The sequence below is a fragment of the Cydia pomonella genome, chromosome 18 (genome assembly GCF_033807575.1).
Source record: "Cydia pomonella isolate Wapato2018A chromosome 18, ilCydPomo1, whole genome shotgun sequence".
Lineage (NCBI taxonomy): Eukaryota > Metazoa > Arthropoda > Insecta > Lepidoptera > Tortricidae > Cydia > Cydia pomonella.
In genome coordinates, this window is record NC_084720.1 from 6,367,256 (window position 1) to 6,381,870 (window position 14,615).

Consider the following 14,615-nt stretch of genomic DNA (forward strand, 5'->3'; position numbering starts at 1 on the left):
TGGGTTCGAATCCCGATAAGGGTGTTTATTTATGTGAAGAGCACGGGTATTTGTTCCTGAGTCATGGGTGTTTCCTATTATGTATTTAAGTATTTGTATATTACATATATCGGTGTCTGATTACCCACAATACAAATCTTCTTGAGCTTACCGTGGGTCTTAGTCAATCTGTGTAAGAATGTACTATAAATAATATTGATAACTACTTTATTTTGAACTTAGCTCTCATGATAAACAACGGCCATAATGTTTATTTATGGTCACCGTCATCGAAAGCGATGAGGAGGACTATATATCTATATATATATTATTCTAAAAAACATTTTAACTGGTTATATTGCTTATAATAAATTTAAAATACACCTCAATGTTTCGAATCCTTTATAGCGATTGTTAGTCGTTGTTCAATGGAATCTTCTTCTTCCTCGCGTTGTCCCGGCTCATGGAAGCCTGGGGTCCGCTTGACAACTAATCCCAACATTTGGCGTAGGCACTAGTTTTTACGAAAGCGACTGCCATCTGACCTTCCAACCCAGAGGGTAAACTAGGCCTTGTTAGGATTAGTCCGGTTTCCTCACGATGTTTTCCTTCACCGAAAAGCGACTGGTAAATATCAAATGATATTTCGTACATAAGTTCCGAAAAACTCATTGGTACAAGCCGGGGTTTGATTTGAACCCGCGACCTTCGGATTGCAAGTCGCACGCTCTTACCGCTAGGCCACCAGCGCTTCTACTTCTACTACATTTACAATGTGATAAACTAAATACCCTCACAAGGTAATAAACTTAATAGGTAATTACTTAATAAAAATAAACTTTAAAAAAAGCAAACCCACTAGAAAACAGATAAGATATTATCAATCAAATAGAGATCAAGGTATTATGTTCAATGGCGGTTTGATTAGCCCGCTTGTGTAGAAAACATGGACAGATAAGCGGCACTCCGACCACTCCCGCCCCTATTACGACTCGATAGTGACCTCTACAAATTGGGCTCATTTGTGCTTATTGCCGCCCTTTAAGGGCTCGATATGACTTTATGAATGAGCGTTTCAGCTTTGCAGGTAGTCTCTCTATTAAGTGTAACGTATGAACTTTTACGATAATATACGGGTTATGGTGCGGAAAGATAAAAAGTGAACAAATCAGCTTTTTCCCAAAACGTATGGGTACGGAGGCCCAATTCAGATTAAGCAATTGGTTATGGTTTTGAGGCGACTTTGGACATCGCTCACATTTATTAGTGCATGGGAAATGAAGTAAAAGTTGTGCGTGAGATGTGCCCTAATCACCACCACGAAATCTATTCCGAGAGCTCCAAGTATATTTTTATTGATCCTTGAAAAAAAGCGGCCAGGTGCGAGTCGCACTCGCCCATGAAGGGTTCCGTACCATTTATAACGTATTAAAAAAAACTACTTACTAGATCTCGTTCAACATTTTACCACTTTGGACACATATTTTACCACTTTGGAAGTGTGTCTCGCGCAAACTATTAGATTTAGAAAAAAATGATATTAGAAACTTCAATATCATTTTTGAAGACCTATCCATAGATACCCCACACGTATGGGTTTGATGAAAAAAGATTTTTTGAGTTTCAGTTCTAAGTATGGGGAACCCCCAAATTTTATTGTTTTTTTTTTCTATTTTTGTGTGAAAATCTTAATGCGGTTCATAGAATACATCCACTTACTAAGTTTGAACAGTACAGCTCTTATAGTTTCGGAAAAAAGTGGCTGTGACAGAATCGGACAGACAGACGGACATGACGAATCTATAAGGGTTCCGTTTTTTGCCATTTGGCTACGGAACCCTAAAAATGATAAGTATGGCCATTAGCCAGAAAATTGGTTTGAACGAGATCTAGTAAGAAGTTTTTTTTTAATACGTGATGAAATTTAAAAAAAAAAATTTTTTCATCAAACCCATACGTGTGGGGTACCTATGGATAGGTCTTCAAAAATGATATTGAGGTTTCTAATATCATTTTTTTCTAAACTGCATAGTTTGCGCGAGAGAACCTTCCAAAGTGAAAAAAAAGTGTGCCCCCCCCTGTAACTTCTAAAATAACAGAATGAAAAATCTAAAAAAAATATATGATATACATTATCATGCAAACTTCCACCGAAAATTGGTTTGAACGAGATCTAGTAAGTAGTTTTTTTTTAATACGTCATAAAAATTTTTTTTTTCATCAAACCCATAAGTGTGGGGTATCTATGGATAGGTCTTTTAAAATGATATTTAGGTTTCTAAGATCATTTTTTCTAAACTAAATAGTTTGCGCGAGAGACACTTCCAAAGTGAAAAAATGTGTCCCCCCCCCCTGTAACTTCTAAAATAACAGAATGAAAAATCTAAAAAAAAAATATGATATACATTACCAAACGAAAATTGGTTTGAACGAGATCTAGTAAGTAGTTTTTTTTAATACGTCATAAATGGTACGGAACCCTTCATAGGCGAGTCCGACTCGCACTTGGCCACTTTTTGTATTTTTCTTTCTGGATCAATATCGGGTAGTCACTAAATAATATTACTGCAGGATGCATGCATATAATTTCACTTAAACGGTAAAGAATCATGCGTATATAAAATACAGGCTGTTAATTTAGTCACGGTGACTAAATTAACATCCTGTTTATTATCTCCGTATTTTTGTCTTTAAGAAAACAAAATGACGTTGATATCCTAATCCATAAAAAAGTAACTCTAAACGCATCTGTGACTTAGCATTCTCGGCACTCATTATATACAAACGTGCCCGGTTTGCCAAGCTCGGTGCGGTAGAGAATAAATAATATTTATTAATCTTCCACTTTGATGATAAGCTTTTAAGAGTTTTTCGGGTTTCGTAGTATTTCTGACCAAAACTGGGTTAAGTAGCCTTCGCTTACCCAAGAATTAGTATGTATCTACTTAAGTAACTTAGTTCAGCCATATTTATTCTTTATTATTAAATTATTTATCTGTCTAATATTTTATATCATTCCCATTCATAAGTACCGAATAGACAAGATAAAATATCGTTCTTATTGAGAATATATAATACTGTACATTCTCGGCCTGATTCGAATTTTAAGATTGTGATTACGCTTTATAAATTAATACCTTATTTCGATCAACATTAGTATATATCTCTTGAAACCCGCAACAATTAATAGAAGTATGCACTAAATTCATAAAATTCGTAGCATTCAGTATGCACAAATCCTTGCGCATCCAATACTGAATACAATAATGCGTTTAGGATGCTGTTCTGCAGCGCGTCTTCCATGTTGGCGGAGGCGCGTACAGCCCAGGCGGCTTCGATGCCGTCTGGCGCAAAAAAACTGCCTCGCTGCTTGACAGGGTGCGCGGGAGTGGCAACAGCATTTTAAGCATGATTAGTAATGAGTTTGATTGTCCTATTATGTGCAAAATGAGCCAGAGAACTAAATCACTTTCATTAATTTATTATTAGCGTTTGTGAACTAACATGTAGTTTAAGTTCAAAACGAACAATATGTGGACCATTATGTTGTCTGTAATAAATTAATTGAATGATTGATTAGGTCTAGATATGATACGCATGTCAGTGTCAGTCGGGCCGTCTGTCTCAATATTTGTGCGCGTTGTTATGTGCTAATACACTGAAAAGCAAAGACAATGGATACCTACCCTTTGTGGAGGTAATTTCTTACAAAACATTCTTGTAAGGCAACATATTCATGAAATAGTCAGTCTATAAAATAAACGAACCCATTGGTATGCACCGACTGTATTAGACAAATTATATGGATACAACACTGACAATAAATCTAAGCTCGTATTTATGTTTGTTACATTCGTCTGCAAATCATGAATACAGAACAGGTTTACGAAATCAAAGCATACATATTGGATATACTGTTTATTTCTCAGTGAACTTAATATTTCTTCGAAAACTGAACGCGACGGTTTTGTCGAGAGATATAAAATGAATTCTAATACGGGATCTCTGCCTCGAAATTTGTTTCTACATGAGATTGAATTTTAGAATAAAGCTTGCTGGTATTTTAAAATAGAAATTATTTTTTTATGTTAGACAAAGGCATTCCTAGACTCCAGTGTATTTTATCCAACCAATGATATTATATAACTATAGATAGGTTAAACTCATACATAAGGAGCACAAAAATACTTTCATATTCTATACCTACCGAAAAATCTGTTATTTTTGATTAATTTTCGCATTCCATTCATCTTTGCCATGCTCGTTGTTAAATATAAGCTTATCTCTTTCTCTTTTGGTGAGCGGGAGCTCGTTAGCACGTGCACATTTCTCGCTTGCGCAGGTGTCATTAAAGGCGACTTGTACAATTTGTTACAAGGTAAGCGCTTCAGTTTTGAAACGCCTATAACCTATCTTGATTTATAATATGATTGTATCCAACTAGTACAAAATGATGTTAAAGTTAATATGAAAATAGAATTTTCATATTAACAAACAAACAAACGGCCTCCCTGATGATGCCATTCACTTCAGGAGATACATATGTATATTCCATTTAGGGATTATACATACATTGTATAAGTAGAAACGAAGACTGCCTAGCAGGCCAATTCTAGTTTTAGTTATAGGATCAGGTTCCAATATACATTCATTCTTTGAAAATTATGGCTTCAGTGCAGTGGGACTATTTCGCCAGTATCAAGATATTAGGAGCTTTAAATGCGACTTCAATTGTACGGTTAGTACAAGACTGTACGGTGATTTTATCAGCTCGTGTAAAGCGATAGCTGGACTTTACAAGTAACACGTGGTCTACCAGCCGTTGACTCTAAAATGATGGTTAAACACGTTTCAAGATTGATTCTTCATTCACGTACACTACCTACATTAGTTTACTGTATAATAAGCTATCGATATTAAACTTTAAACAAAATTAATGAGAAAAAACCAAAGGAATTAATCACGAGGCGTGACTATCAAGTTGGCGCTCGAACCGAAGGTTGTTTCCAATATGATATTGATATGATACTGATCTGTCAGTGTTGAAACTGATGTTTATTATGGAGTGTGGAATTAAGAGGAGTGACATCTCTTATGGTAGAACTGTTGCAAAAGTGTGCAGTTGTCAGCTATAAATAATAGTTCCAAATCTCTCCAGAGTAGCGCTAGAGTAGCTAAGAATCTAGGCGTTATTGACGGAGTGAAGTGCGCTCTCTATGATTTGATTTTTTTGTTCAAGTATTCTATGTATTGTAGCGCCACCTATTTAAGGTTTTTTTAATGTCACTTTTTGGTACATGGAGATTTATTTCCACCTTCCGTAATGTTTATGGTCGAAAAGACGTCACTTTTGACACTGACAGATCAGTATCATATCAGCAGACATAGAAGTTTTTGTGGCACAAACGTTTGACAAAATGAAACATCGATAAATCTGTTATCGATAAGTCATTCATAGATTAATAATTAAAAGGTGTAACTTCTACTTGCTCTAAATTACCGAGAAATATTAAGAATGAAAATCAATTACAAATCGGTACATATTTTTTTATTAACTACATATATTTAGCACTTAAAAATAAAAACGTAAACTGTAGTGTGTAGTGTGTATACAAACAATGCCAAAAACGAAATACCAATATATCAAAGAAGATATCAAACGTGTTGTGTATTCCGCGGTTACTATCTTCTCATACAATGTTAAAAATATCTATAACGTTAAGGTAACATCGATATTTCATTTTGTCAATCACTTTATTCTGCCACCAAAACTTCTATGTCTGCATATCGGTTTCATATTGGAAACAGATTTAATAACTAAAAATAGAATTGGTCTGTAAGTACTCGTCAGATGACACGCACGAAAATGTTTTTGAACTTGTGACTTCTTGTCTGTCACCAACCCTCAGGCGTATTCTGAATTTAATAAAAGGTTAGAATTAGATCAGATCCATATCTAATCGAGATAGTAGTAGTATCCAGATAGGTAAATTATTAATCCGTTATTATAATGAGAATACGCCTATCTGTTACTCTCGTAATTTGAATACTTTATTTTGCTGTTTAGCAAGTACCCACTTGTTTAAAATTTAATAGACTGAGAAGAATTGGAAGCCATTACGAGCAAAACTCGAGTTTGACCTTCAGTCGATTGTTATTCGTTCTGTGAGGATTCTTCAGTACTTCCATCATTTATTATCGCAAGTTGAAGGAAGTTTAAGGACCGTGTTGCTCTGTAGCTTTTAAAAATATTAAGCCAAAAGTTACTTAAATACTCGTAAAATGATTTAAGAGGGAAGAATAGCTTTTCGAATCTAACGAAATAACGGTAATTTTTCTATGAAATTCCATTTCGGGAGAAAACTATTTTCACTAATTAAATCTTAACAAATGACTTTGATTTTGATTTCGATCGCTTCAGCATAATACATTATAGGTTTATAGGTTTCGCTTATATATAATTATAATTAATATTACGTTGTATACTTCACTCGTAATGGTTACCTATTTTACCTTAATCAGTAGATAAACACTGGCCAAATTAAATAAGTAAATAAGGCCAAACAAATTAATTATAAAAACAAAAAACCCGAATGCTACATATATTTTAGAAATGGTCTAAGAGTATATGCAGTATATCCAGTATACCCATATTGCTTTGGTAAAAAACTCCCCTTTTTTTTAATATGCGGGCAACATTCTCCCACTTCATATATTCTGACAAATTCACCGACACCTCAAATGTCAAAAACCGTCCAGTCGTTTGGGCTGCAGAGCGTTCCAAAGAAATGGATATACCTACATACATACATATGGACATACGATCGAAAAACATTACCCTCCTTCTGACGCAGTCGAGTAAAAACTATGGAAGCTGAGTTTCGAACCTTCATCTGTTACAACACTGTTACAATATTTTAAAATTAAAATTTATCCAATTTTAAATTTACAAGCTGCTCATCACTCACTATACCTCTCGCATTGAATGGGTTCCTATGACAGCTCCTTCAAGTCTCTTTTGGTTGTGCTTACGAAAAAAAATTGAACAAATATGTTTGTAGCTTATTTTTTATTACTTAAATGTTTTACACTTTATCCGACGTTTCAGCCAGATTGCACTCACTTTTGCCAGATGTCACGGAAGACTGACGGTAGATCAATTTATTTGTCTACCCCGAGCATCTATATAAACTAATATCGGGTAGTCTAGTGTTGTTTACCAATATCTCTGTTGACATATTGCTGGGACGTCAGTCTTCCGTGACCACAGCTAGTGCAACCTGGCTGAAACGTCGGATAAAAAGTAAAATAATGAAATTTTATCGCGTTAGAACCCGTTAATGACATTAAAAATGTGTACAACACGCAAGAGTTTAAAGTGTTATACTTAAATGTTTTATTTCAAAATAAATTCATAAGCTAAACTTCCATAAAATGACTACAAACATTTTATATGATGCTACTCCATATAAAAATGAGCTGTCATAGGGACTATCATTCGACGAGAGGGTTATAGTAAAAAATACTTACATCTATATAGGAAGCATTAATATAATCTGAGTCTGGTTCCCGGTCTACTGTGTTTAGCACCACTCGGTTGTAGTCATCTGAAACAATGGTTTTAAATATCTATTAGAGGAATAATCATAATGAAGCGCTGGTGGCCTAGCGGTAAGAGCGAGCGACTTGCAATCCGGAGGTCGCGGGTTCAAATCCCGGCTCGTACCAATGAGTTTTTCGGAACTTAGGTACGAACTATCATTTAATATTTACCAATCGCTTTTCGGTGAAGGAAAACATCGTGAGGAAATCGGATTTATTCATACAAGGCCTAGTTTAAGGTCAGATGGCAGTCGCTTTCGTAAAAACTAGTGCTTACGCCAAATCTTGGAATTAGTTGTCAAGCGGACCCCAGGTTCCCATGAGCTGTGGCAAAATGCCGGGACAACGTGAGGAAGAAGAAGAGCGGAATAATCATAATAATAATCTCGAAAGACATTCACTAAAAACATGTTGTTTAGTCGCTTTTTGTAGTAGTGTGACGAAAAAACTAATTGCTGTTGCCAATTTTTTATTCTATGATTTAGTAGGTAGGTTCAAACCTCGGTTGCTTTGTGTTGACTAGAAAAAAAAACCTCAGGATCCTTGTTATTCACTGACTAGAGGTTAATTAGGTATTATAAATAGGTATATTATTCCAGGCCGGTCTGACTACGGACACCTATTATTATTATTTTATTATTAAGAGTTGTGGGCCTTTGAGTGCCAAGTCGACCAAGTAGTGATCTATTGTGACGGCCCTTTAAAGTTCATTGCTAATGCCCGTTGAATCCAGGAAATTCCAGATTATTTGAGCCATAATGTTCTGTACCTCATAGAGTTGCAATACGTGCCGCCCTAAGTAGGTACTTCTTTTTGACATTAGTGGTTCACAGGAACAGAGAATGTTCATTGCAGTCTCCTCTGACTCCTGGCAGAACCCGCATCCCGCATCTTGTTTCTTTCCAAATTGAAACGTATATTTGTTCAACTTACAGTGTCCTACAGGCACCTACTTGTTTGAATAAATATATCGTGCTTATACATCCACCAATGTTTTTGTTAAGCCATTTTACGAGGGCTTAGAAGGTGGTTTTATTCGCGTCCGTCCGCCCTAGACCAAGGTTTGATGCCCAAATTAGAGATTACCCATCACAGACTCCACACATATTATAAAGCGTTTCTAAACCGCGGTTATTCTACAGGCGCGTTTATGCGTATAAAATATTGTGCTACGATCCCCAATCAGTTACAATTTTATAATACTGTATCCGAAGATCTGTATTTAGGAGTAAACATATGTTAACCTCTGAGAATATTTTTTGTAGATATATGTACGTACTTACAGGGGCGCAGTTATAGGAAGCATAAATTATGATGATGTATCTTTCGTTTATTACAAAAAATACTTCGTGTTTTAAAATACTATTTTTGAACACGAAACAGGACCCATTTCTAAATGTCATGTAAAAGAGCGCGTAAAGAAAATCGCTTTACAAGGTGTATGTTTTTATTTTCATTTTTTTAAATAATAAATACTAGCGGATTAGCAAAGTAACATTTGTTATTTCAATAAGTATCGATTTCCGCAAAGTTACGCCTGATTCTATTATTTTTGTTTATAAAAATTATAAAAACGCTATTGTGTAATGTTTACTTCAGTATGAATGAATACACTTTTACTAAACATTAGCAGTGGTGAGTCACTATTTTGTAATAGAAAAGTATAGTTACTAATAGGAAATGATCTGTGGGTCAAACTTACCCCTAATATCCTTTTAAGCGAGGGTTGACGGCCCCTGGGAGTAAAAAAATCTAACTTTCCATAATCATTACCCAAACTCGAAGCGGCCATTATCTTAATCTCTGAAATCATGATTTTATGAATATTGGGAATTTGGTTTATGAAAATAAACCAACCTACTTATATCGAGTCTTTAATAAATTGAATAAGGAAGCCTACGTATATTATAATTTGAGCAATATTATATTTTGAATTCAATATCCGCGCATGCCACTTTAACATTTTTTTTTAATCTGACCAATAATACCTGCGTGTTTTGTTAAGTAGTATTTAAAGAAAATAAGAGATCGGCAGTCAACAACATAAATATTTACAAGTGATTATGTATTTACATCTAACAATAAAAACTTAAACAAAATGAAAGCATTATCTCAAAGATATGTAGGTATATGTACGTTTAACCCTGTCGTGGCAACTGTTTGTCTTCAAGTTGTCCTTGCAAACATACGATAAATGCTTACATAACAAACATACATAAATATATGTTCTCGTAAATTGCCTTCTATTTGCGTAGCTGCGTAGCAGTTTCGTAGCCCTCTATGGCCTCTACGAAGCGCTACGTATTGAGTGTACGCTAGATTCAATTAGTGTACACTAAAGTTCAAGCAGTTCATACATTCAATAAGCGAATTTGACGTCAAACTTATAATTTAATTAGACTGTTTGATGTACGTATTATATTAAACAAGAACTACTCACGGAAGCGCGAATATATAGGAAGCAACACAACAATATTTCGGCACATACTGATTTGGTATGGAATTTGTATACAAAGTGACCGTAATTGTATTTCGTGTCCATGTTACTCATGTTAGAAAATCGTCAATCAGAATTGGACTATCTTGGAGGATTTAAGAACTAGAGACGCCTTGTGTGTAATTTTCTGTACAAAACAGTCTGCCAATTTTTGCGGGGGAGGGGCACGTCAAATGTATAGCTATTTGTACGTAACGTACAAATAGCCATTTCAGATAAACGTCAGTCCTTACAATACATATGACCATTGGCCGAGGTTTTCGACAGAGAAAATAACTTTACAAGAAAAAGTAAATTAAGCTACCTATTTCATATTTAAATATATTACACACGCTTGAAAAGCTTGTGGACACAAGTTCCTTTACTCTAGGAAGGTACGATTCGACTCCGAATGAAGGGTGTGAACTTTAATTCCAAACTCCCACACAAAGTGGCAACAATCAGGCGTGTCTCCTGAATGCTTTATTGTAGAATAACAATCTGTCCCGAGCTTGTTATGGAATATTCAGACTTTGATCACTGTTTCCATTTGATTCCACCTCTGATAAACAAAGCCCCACCGAGGGTAAAAGCTGTATTGGTGTTATTCATTGTCAAGTAAATATTTATTAATCATTTTAGCAGACAGAGTTGGGATATTTATCATTAAATATTTTACTTAAACTCAATCATTAAATGCTAAGCACTTGTTTTATATTAAAATCGTAGTTAGTGTTAGCCCAATATACATCAAATGCTTGTGTTTTATTTCTAATAGATGTTTACGACCTACTTTAATAATTTGTCAACGTAATTAATTTAGATAAATACCTAAGTCTGGTTCTGCATGTCAGATTGTATCATTCTTAGATTTAAACACTAGCCCCCTTGTTCATAAACGTCTACTAAAGTTGACAAGCCGCTAATAATCATTTGTCCCTTTCCGACGTATTGGTATGATGGAAAGGGACAAACGATTATTAGCGGCTTGTCAACATTAGTAGACGTTTATGAATAAGGGGGTTTATTTAGTAGTTATATTCAAATACAATTGTTATATTCTTCATGACTATAACAATTGTATTATAAAAAATATGACGCCGTCAAAGTCAAACGTGTTTTTCTATTTTCTCTTAAATTATTTTCTATATTTTGTATTTACATGTTGATTTTTAACTTTATTTTATGGAAAAAAGTACCCTTGACATGTCTACATACAATCAAGAATCATATATCGGGTATAATAAGATACCATAAATGTTCGACATGTATTACAAGATGCATACCTAACGGAAATGATTACGAGAAGTAAAACACGCGGCCAATTAGCGTCTCTACAAAACGCACGTCCACCACCCTCGCCCGCCTCGTCCGTCTCCTCGCAACCGTCGTCGGGCGATGAATTCGCCACCGCGCCCGACACCAGCGAGTCGAGCGACGAGTGCGGGCCGCCGCCGCCGCCGCCACGACCACCTGCGCGACGAGGGCGGCCACCGCTGCCGGCACGCTTGGGGCCTGCGGGACATCCTGCCCCGCCCACGGCTCCCGCTGCCGGTGGTGTAGTGCGTCGCATGCGATGGTCTCAATCCATGAATGAGAACGTCTTGCGCGCCTACTATGGGGCTACAGAGGGGGGAACACAGCTATCCGCGTATCGCTCAAGAATACTTCCTCTGTTTCAGGCTCTTGAACCTACCATCATCGTATCGGAACAACGATTATCGGATCAGGTGCGCGTCATTCAGCGGCTAAAGCGGTTGGATGACGCGACACTTGATCGGCTTCGCCAGGAGGCTCTCTCTGCTCGCGCGGACTCCTCCTCGGTGCGAGATCTGCCCGCCACGTCGCCGGATCCGATGCCCGCACCAGACCTGGCATCGGGGGCGCCGCGGGTTGATTTCAGTACCGACGAGGGGGACTTTGCGAGTCAGAGCGTGAGTACATCTGCCAATGAGCAACTGAGGAGGACTCTGGAAGAGGTGATTACGCAGTATCGGTCCACACCCAACACTAGGCCACGATTACCACGTTTGCCTATGAATAAACGCAATCTAGCGCTAATGGGAGCCCTAAACGCTTTACTAGAGCCATATCTGCGGTCTAGTAAAGATTTAGATGATACGCACGCGATCATGTATTGCGGAGCCATCGCGGCTTGCCGTGTTGCACGAGTCAAGTTTCCGGACGCTGAACGTGCACCTAGGACCGCCGGAGGTGCCCCCGCATGGCAAATACGGATCGAGCGACGTATCAACTCGTTTAGGACTCTCATTGCAAAGCTGATCTGCTTCAGGGAGGGCAACAATCGCCCTCGAGTAATGCGCTTTGTGAACCAGGCGTTCGCGGGGACGAATATCAGGCCCCGTGAATACATGGCCAATGTCACGGAGCGCATCGACTTTCTAAAGCAGAAAGTCTATGCATGGGCAAACCGTATTCGCCGCTACAGAGAGCGTGTGGATCGATTCCAGCAGAATCGTCTTTTTCAGAGTGACCAAAGGAAGGTGTACCGGAAGTGGGAGGAAACCAACCCTCGTGCGTTAGACACGCAGCCGCCGGATGCTACTGCCATGACTGACTTCTGGCGTAGCATCTGGTCGGTGCCTGTCGGACACACCGAGGGGAGTTGGATGAGTGTTGTCGAGCGTGAGTGCGAGTCCATCGAACCTATGGGGGCAATCACCATCAGCCCCGATGACGTAAGTTGTGCCATCCGCACGGCCCAGAATTGGAAAAGCCCTGGGCCGGATGGATTGCACAACTTCTGGCTAAAATGGTTCCGATGCTCGCACTCACGCTTGGCAGCACAATTTCAACAAGCCCTCGAGCTTGGTTCTCTCCCACCTTCCTTAACAACTGGTGTCACCTTCCTGCTCTATAAGTCCGGTAGTACCACGGAAGCAAAGAACTACAGACCCATCACGTGCTTGCCTACACTCTACAAGCTCCTTACATCCATTTTGAGATCAAAAATAAACGCGCACATTGTCGCAAACAACATTTTGGCCTCCGCTCAAAATGGATGTAGGGTTGGGTCCCGTGGTACTAAAGAGCTCCTCCTCATAGACATGACCATTTGCCAACAAATCCGGCGGAATAAGGGGGCCCTCTCTGCCGCTTGGATTGACTACAAGAAGGCCTATGATTCGGTGCCTCACTCATGGCTGGGGAGGGTCTTAGAGCTGTATAAAGTTGATACAGCTTTAAGAGCCTTCCTAAGCGCGTGTATGAGGCAGTGGACCACAGTCCTTCGTCAACCAGGAGGTGGGGATGACCGCCTTGGCCCGCAGGATTTTATAAGGATTGAGCGAGGAATATTCCAGGGTGATAGTCTGAGTCCCCTGTGGTTCTGCCTAGCTCTGAATCCCCTCAGCACCCTGCTGAAGGATTCGGGACTAGGTTGCCGGCTTCGGAGAGAGGGTGAAGTCATTTCTCACCTTCTGTACATGGATGACCTCAAATTATTTGCACCAAATAGCCAAGACTTGTTGGAGCTACTGAAAACCACCGAAGTTTTCAGTAGTGCCATCAACATGGAGTTTGGTGTCGATAAATGTGCGGTTATGCATGTACAGCGGGGGAAGGTTGTAAATTCAACAAATTTACAACTATCTGAGGCAATGTCTTTCAGATCTATCTCTGAATCAGAAACCTACAAATACCTTGGTATGTCACAGTCGTTGGGTATTGAGGACGCGGGTATTAGACAGTCGGTGAAGGAGCGCTTTTTTAGTCGGCTCACAAAAGTCCTTAACAGTCTTTTGTCAGGAGGCAACAAAGTGCGCTCCTTCAACGCCTGGGTAATGCCCTTACTCACCAGGCATACACTCCTTTGGCATACTAAGGTGGACTCAGACCGAACTGAACGCCCTGGACCGGAGGGTCCGACTACTGCTCACCACACACCGTATGCTGCACCCACGCTCGTCAGTTATGAGATTGTACATCCCACGGAAATGTGGAGGTCGAGGCTTCCTAAACGCCAAAGATCTCCACAACCGCGAGGTGTGCAATGTGGACCAGCGGTCCTGGACCTGCTCGCGTCGGTGAACTGGTTACGATTCGGGGACCTCTTCGGAGAAACCGAAGGTTTTGCCTGTGCAATTGCGGACGAAGTGATGATGACGAACAACTATCGGAAATATATCCTGAAGGACGGTACGGTCGACATTTGTCGGGCATGCCGCCGTCCCGGAGAGTCACTCAGGCATATCATTTCCGGTTGTTCTCATCTTGCTAACGGCGAGTACTTGCACAGACATAATCTCGTAGCCAGGATTATTCACCAGCAACTTGCTCTTCTATACGGCCTTGTGGACCGCGAAGTACCGTACTACAAGTACTCACCTGCGCCAGTTCTCGAAAATGGTCGTGCCACGCTTTATTGGGATCGATCTATTATCACTGACAGGACTATTGTAGCCAATAAGCCTGACATCGTGATAATAGATCGATCGCAACGCCGGGCCGTGCTCGTCGACATCACCATCCCCCATGACGAGAATCTCGTGAAAGCCGAGAAGGACAAATCCAGTAAGTACCTAGACTTGGCTCACGA

General features: G+C 39.0%; 1 protein-coding gene across 5 annotated transcripts in view; it reads right to left on the reverse strand.

The window, feature by feature from the left end:
- Window positions 1-14,615, reverse strand: part of LOC133527983 (receptor-type tyrosine-protein phosphatase kappa) — a 284,020-nt gene that overhangs the window by 12,691 nt on the left and 256,714 nt on the right. For all 5 annotated transcript variants that reach the window (XM_061865214.1, XM_061865211.1, XM_061865212.1 and 2 more), the window contains one exon: window positions 7,510-7,586. In XM_061865214.1, coding sequence (XP_061721198.1) covers window positions 7,510-7,586 — 77 coding nt within the window. The remainder of the gene's footprint in view (window positions 1-7,509; window positions 7,587-14,615) is intronic.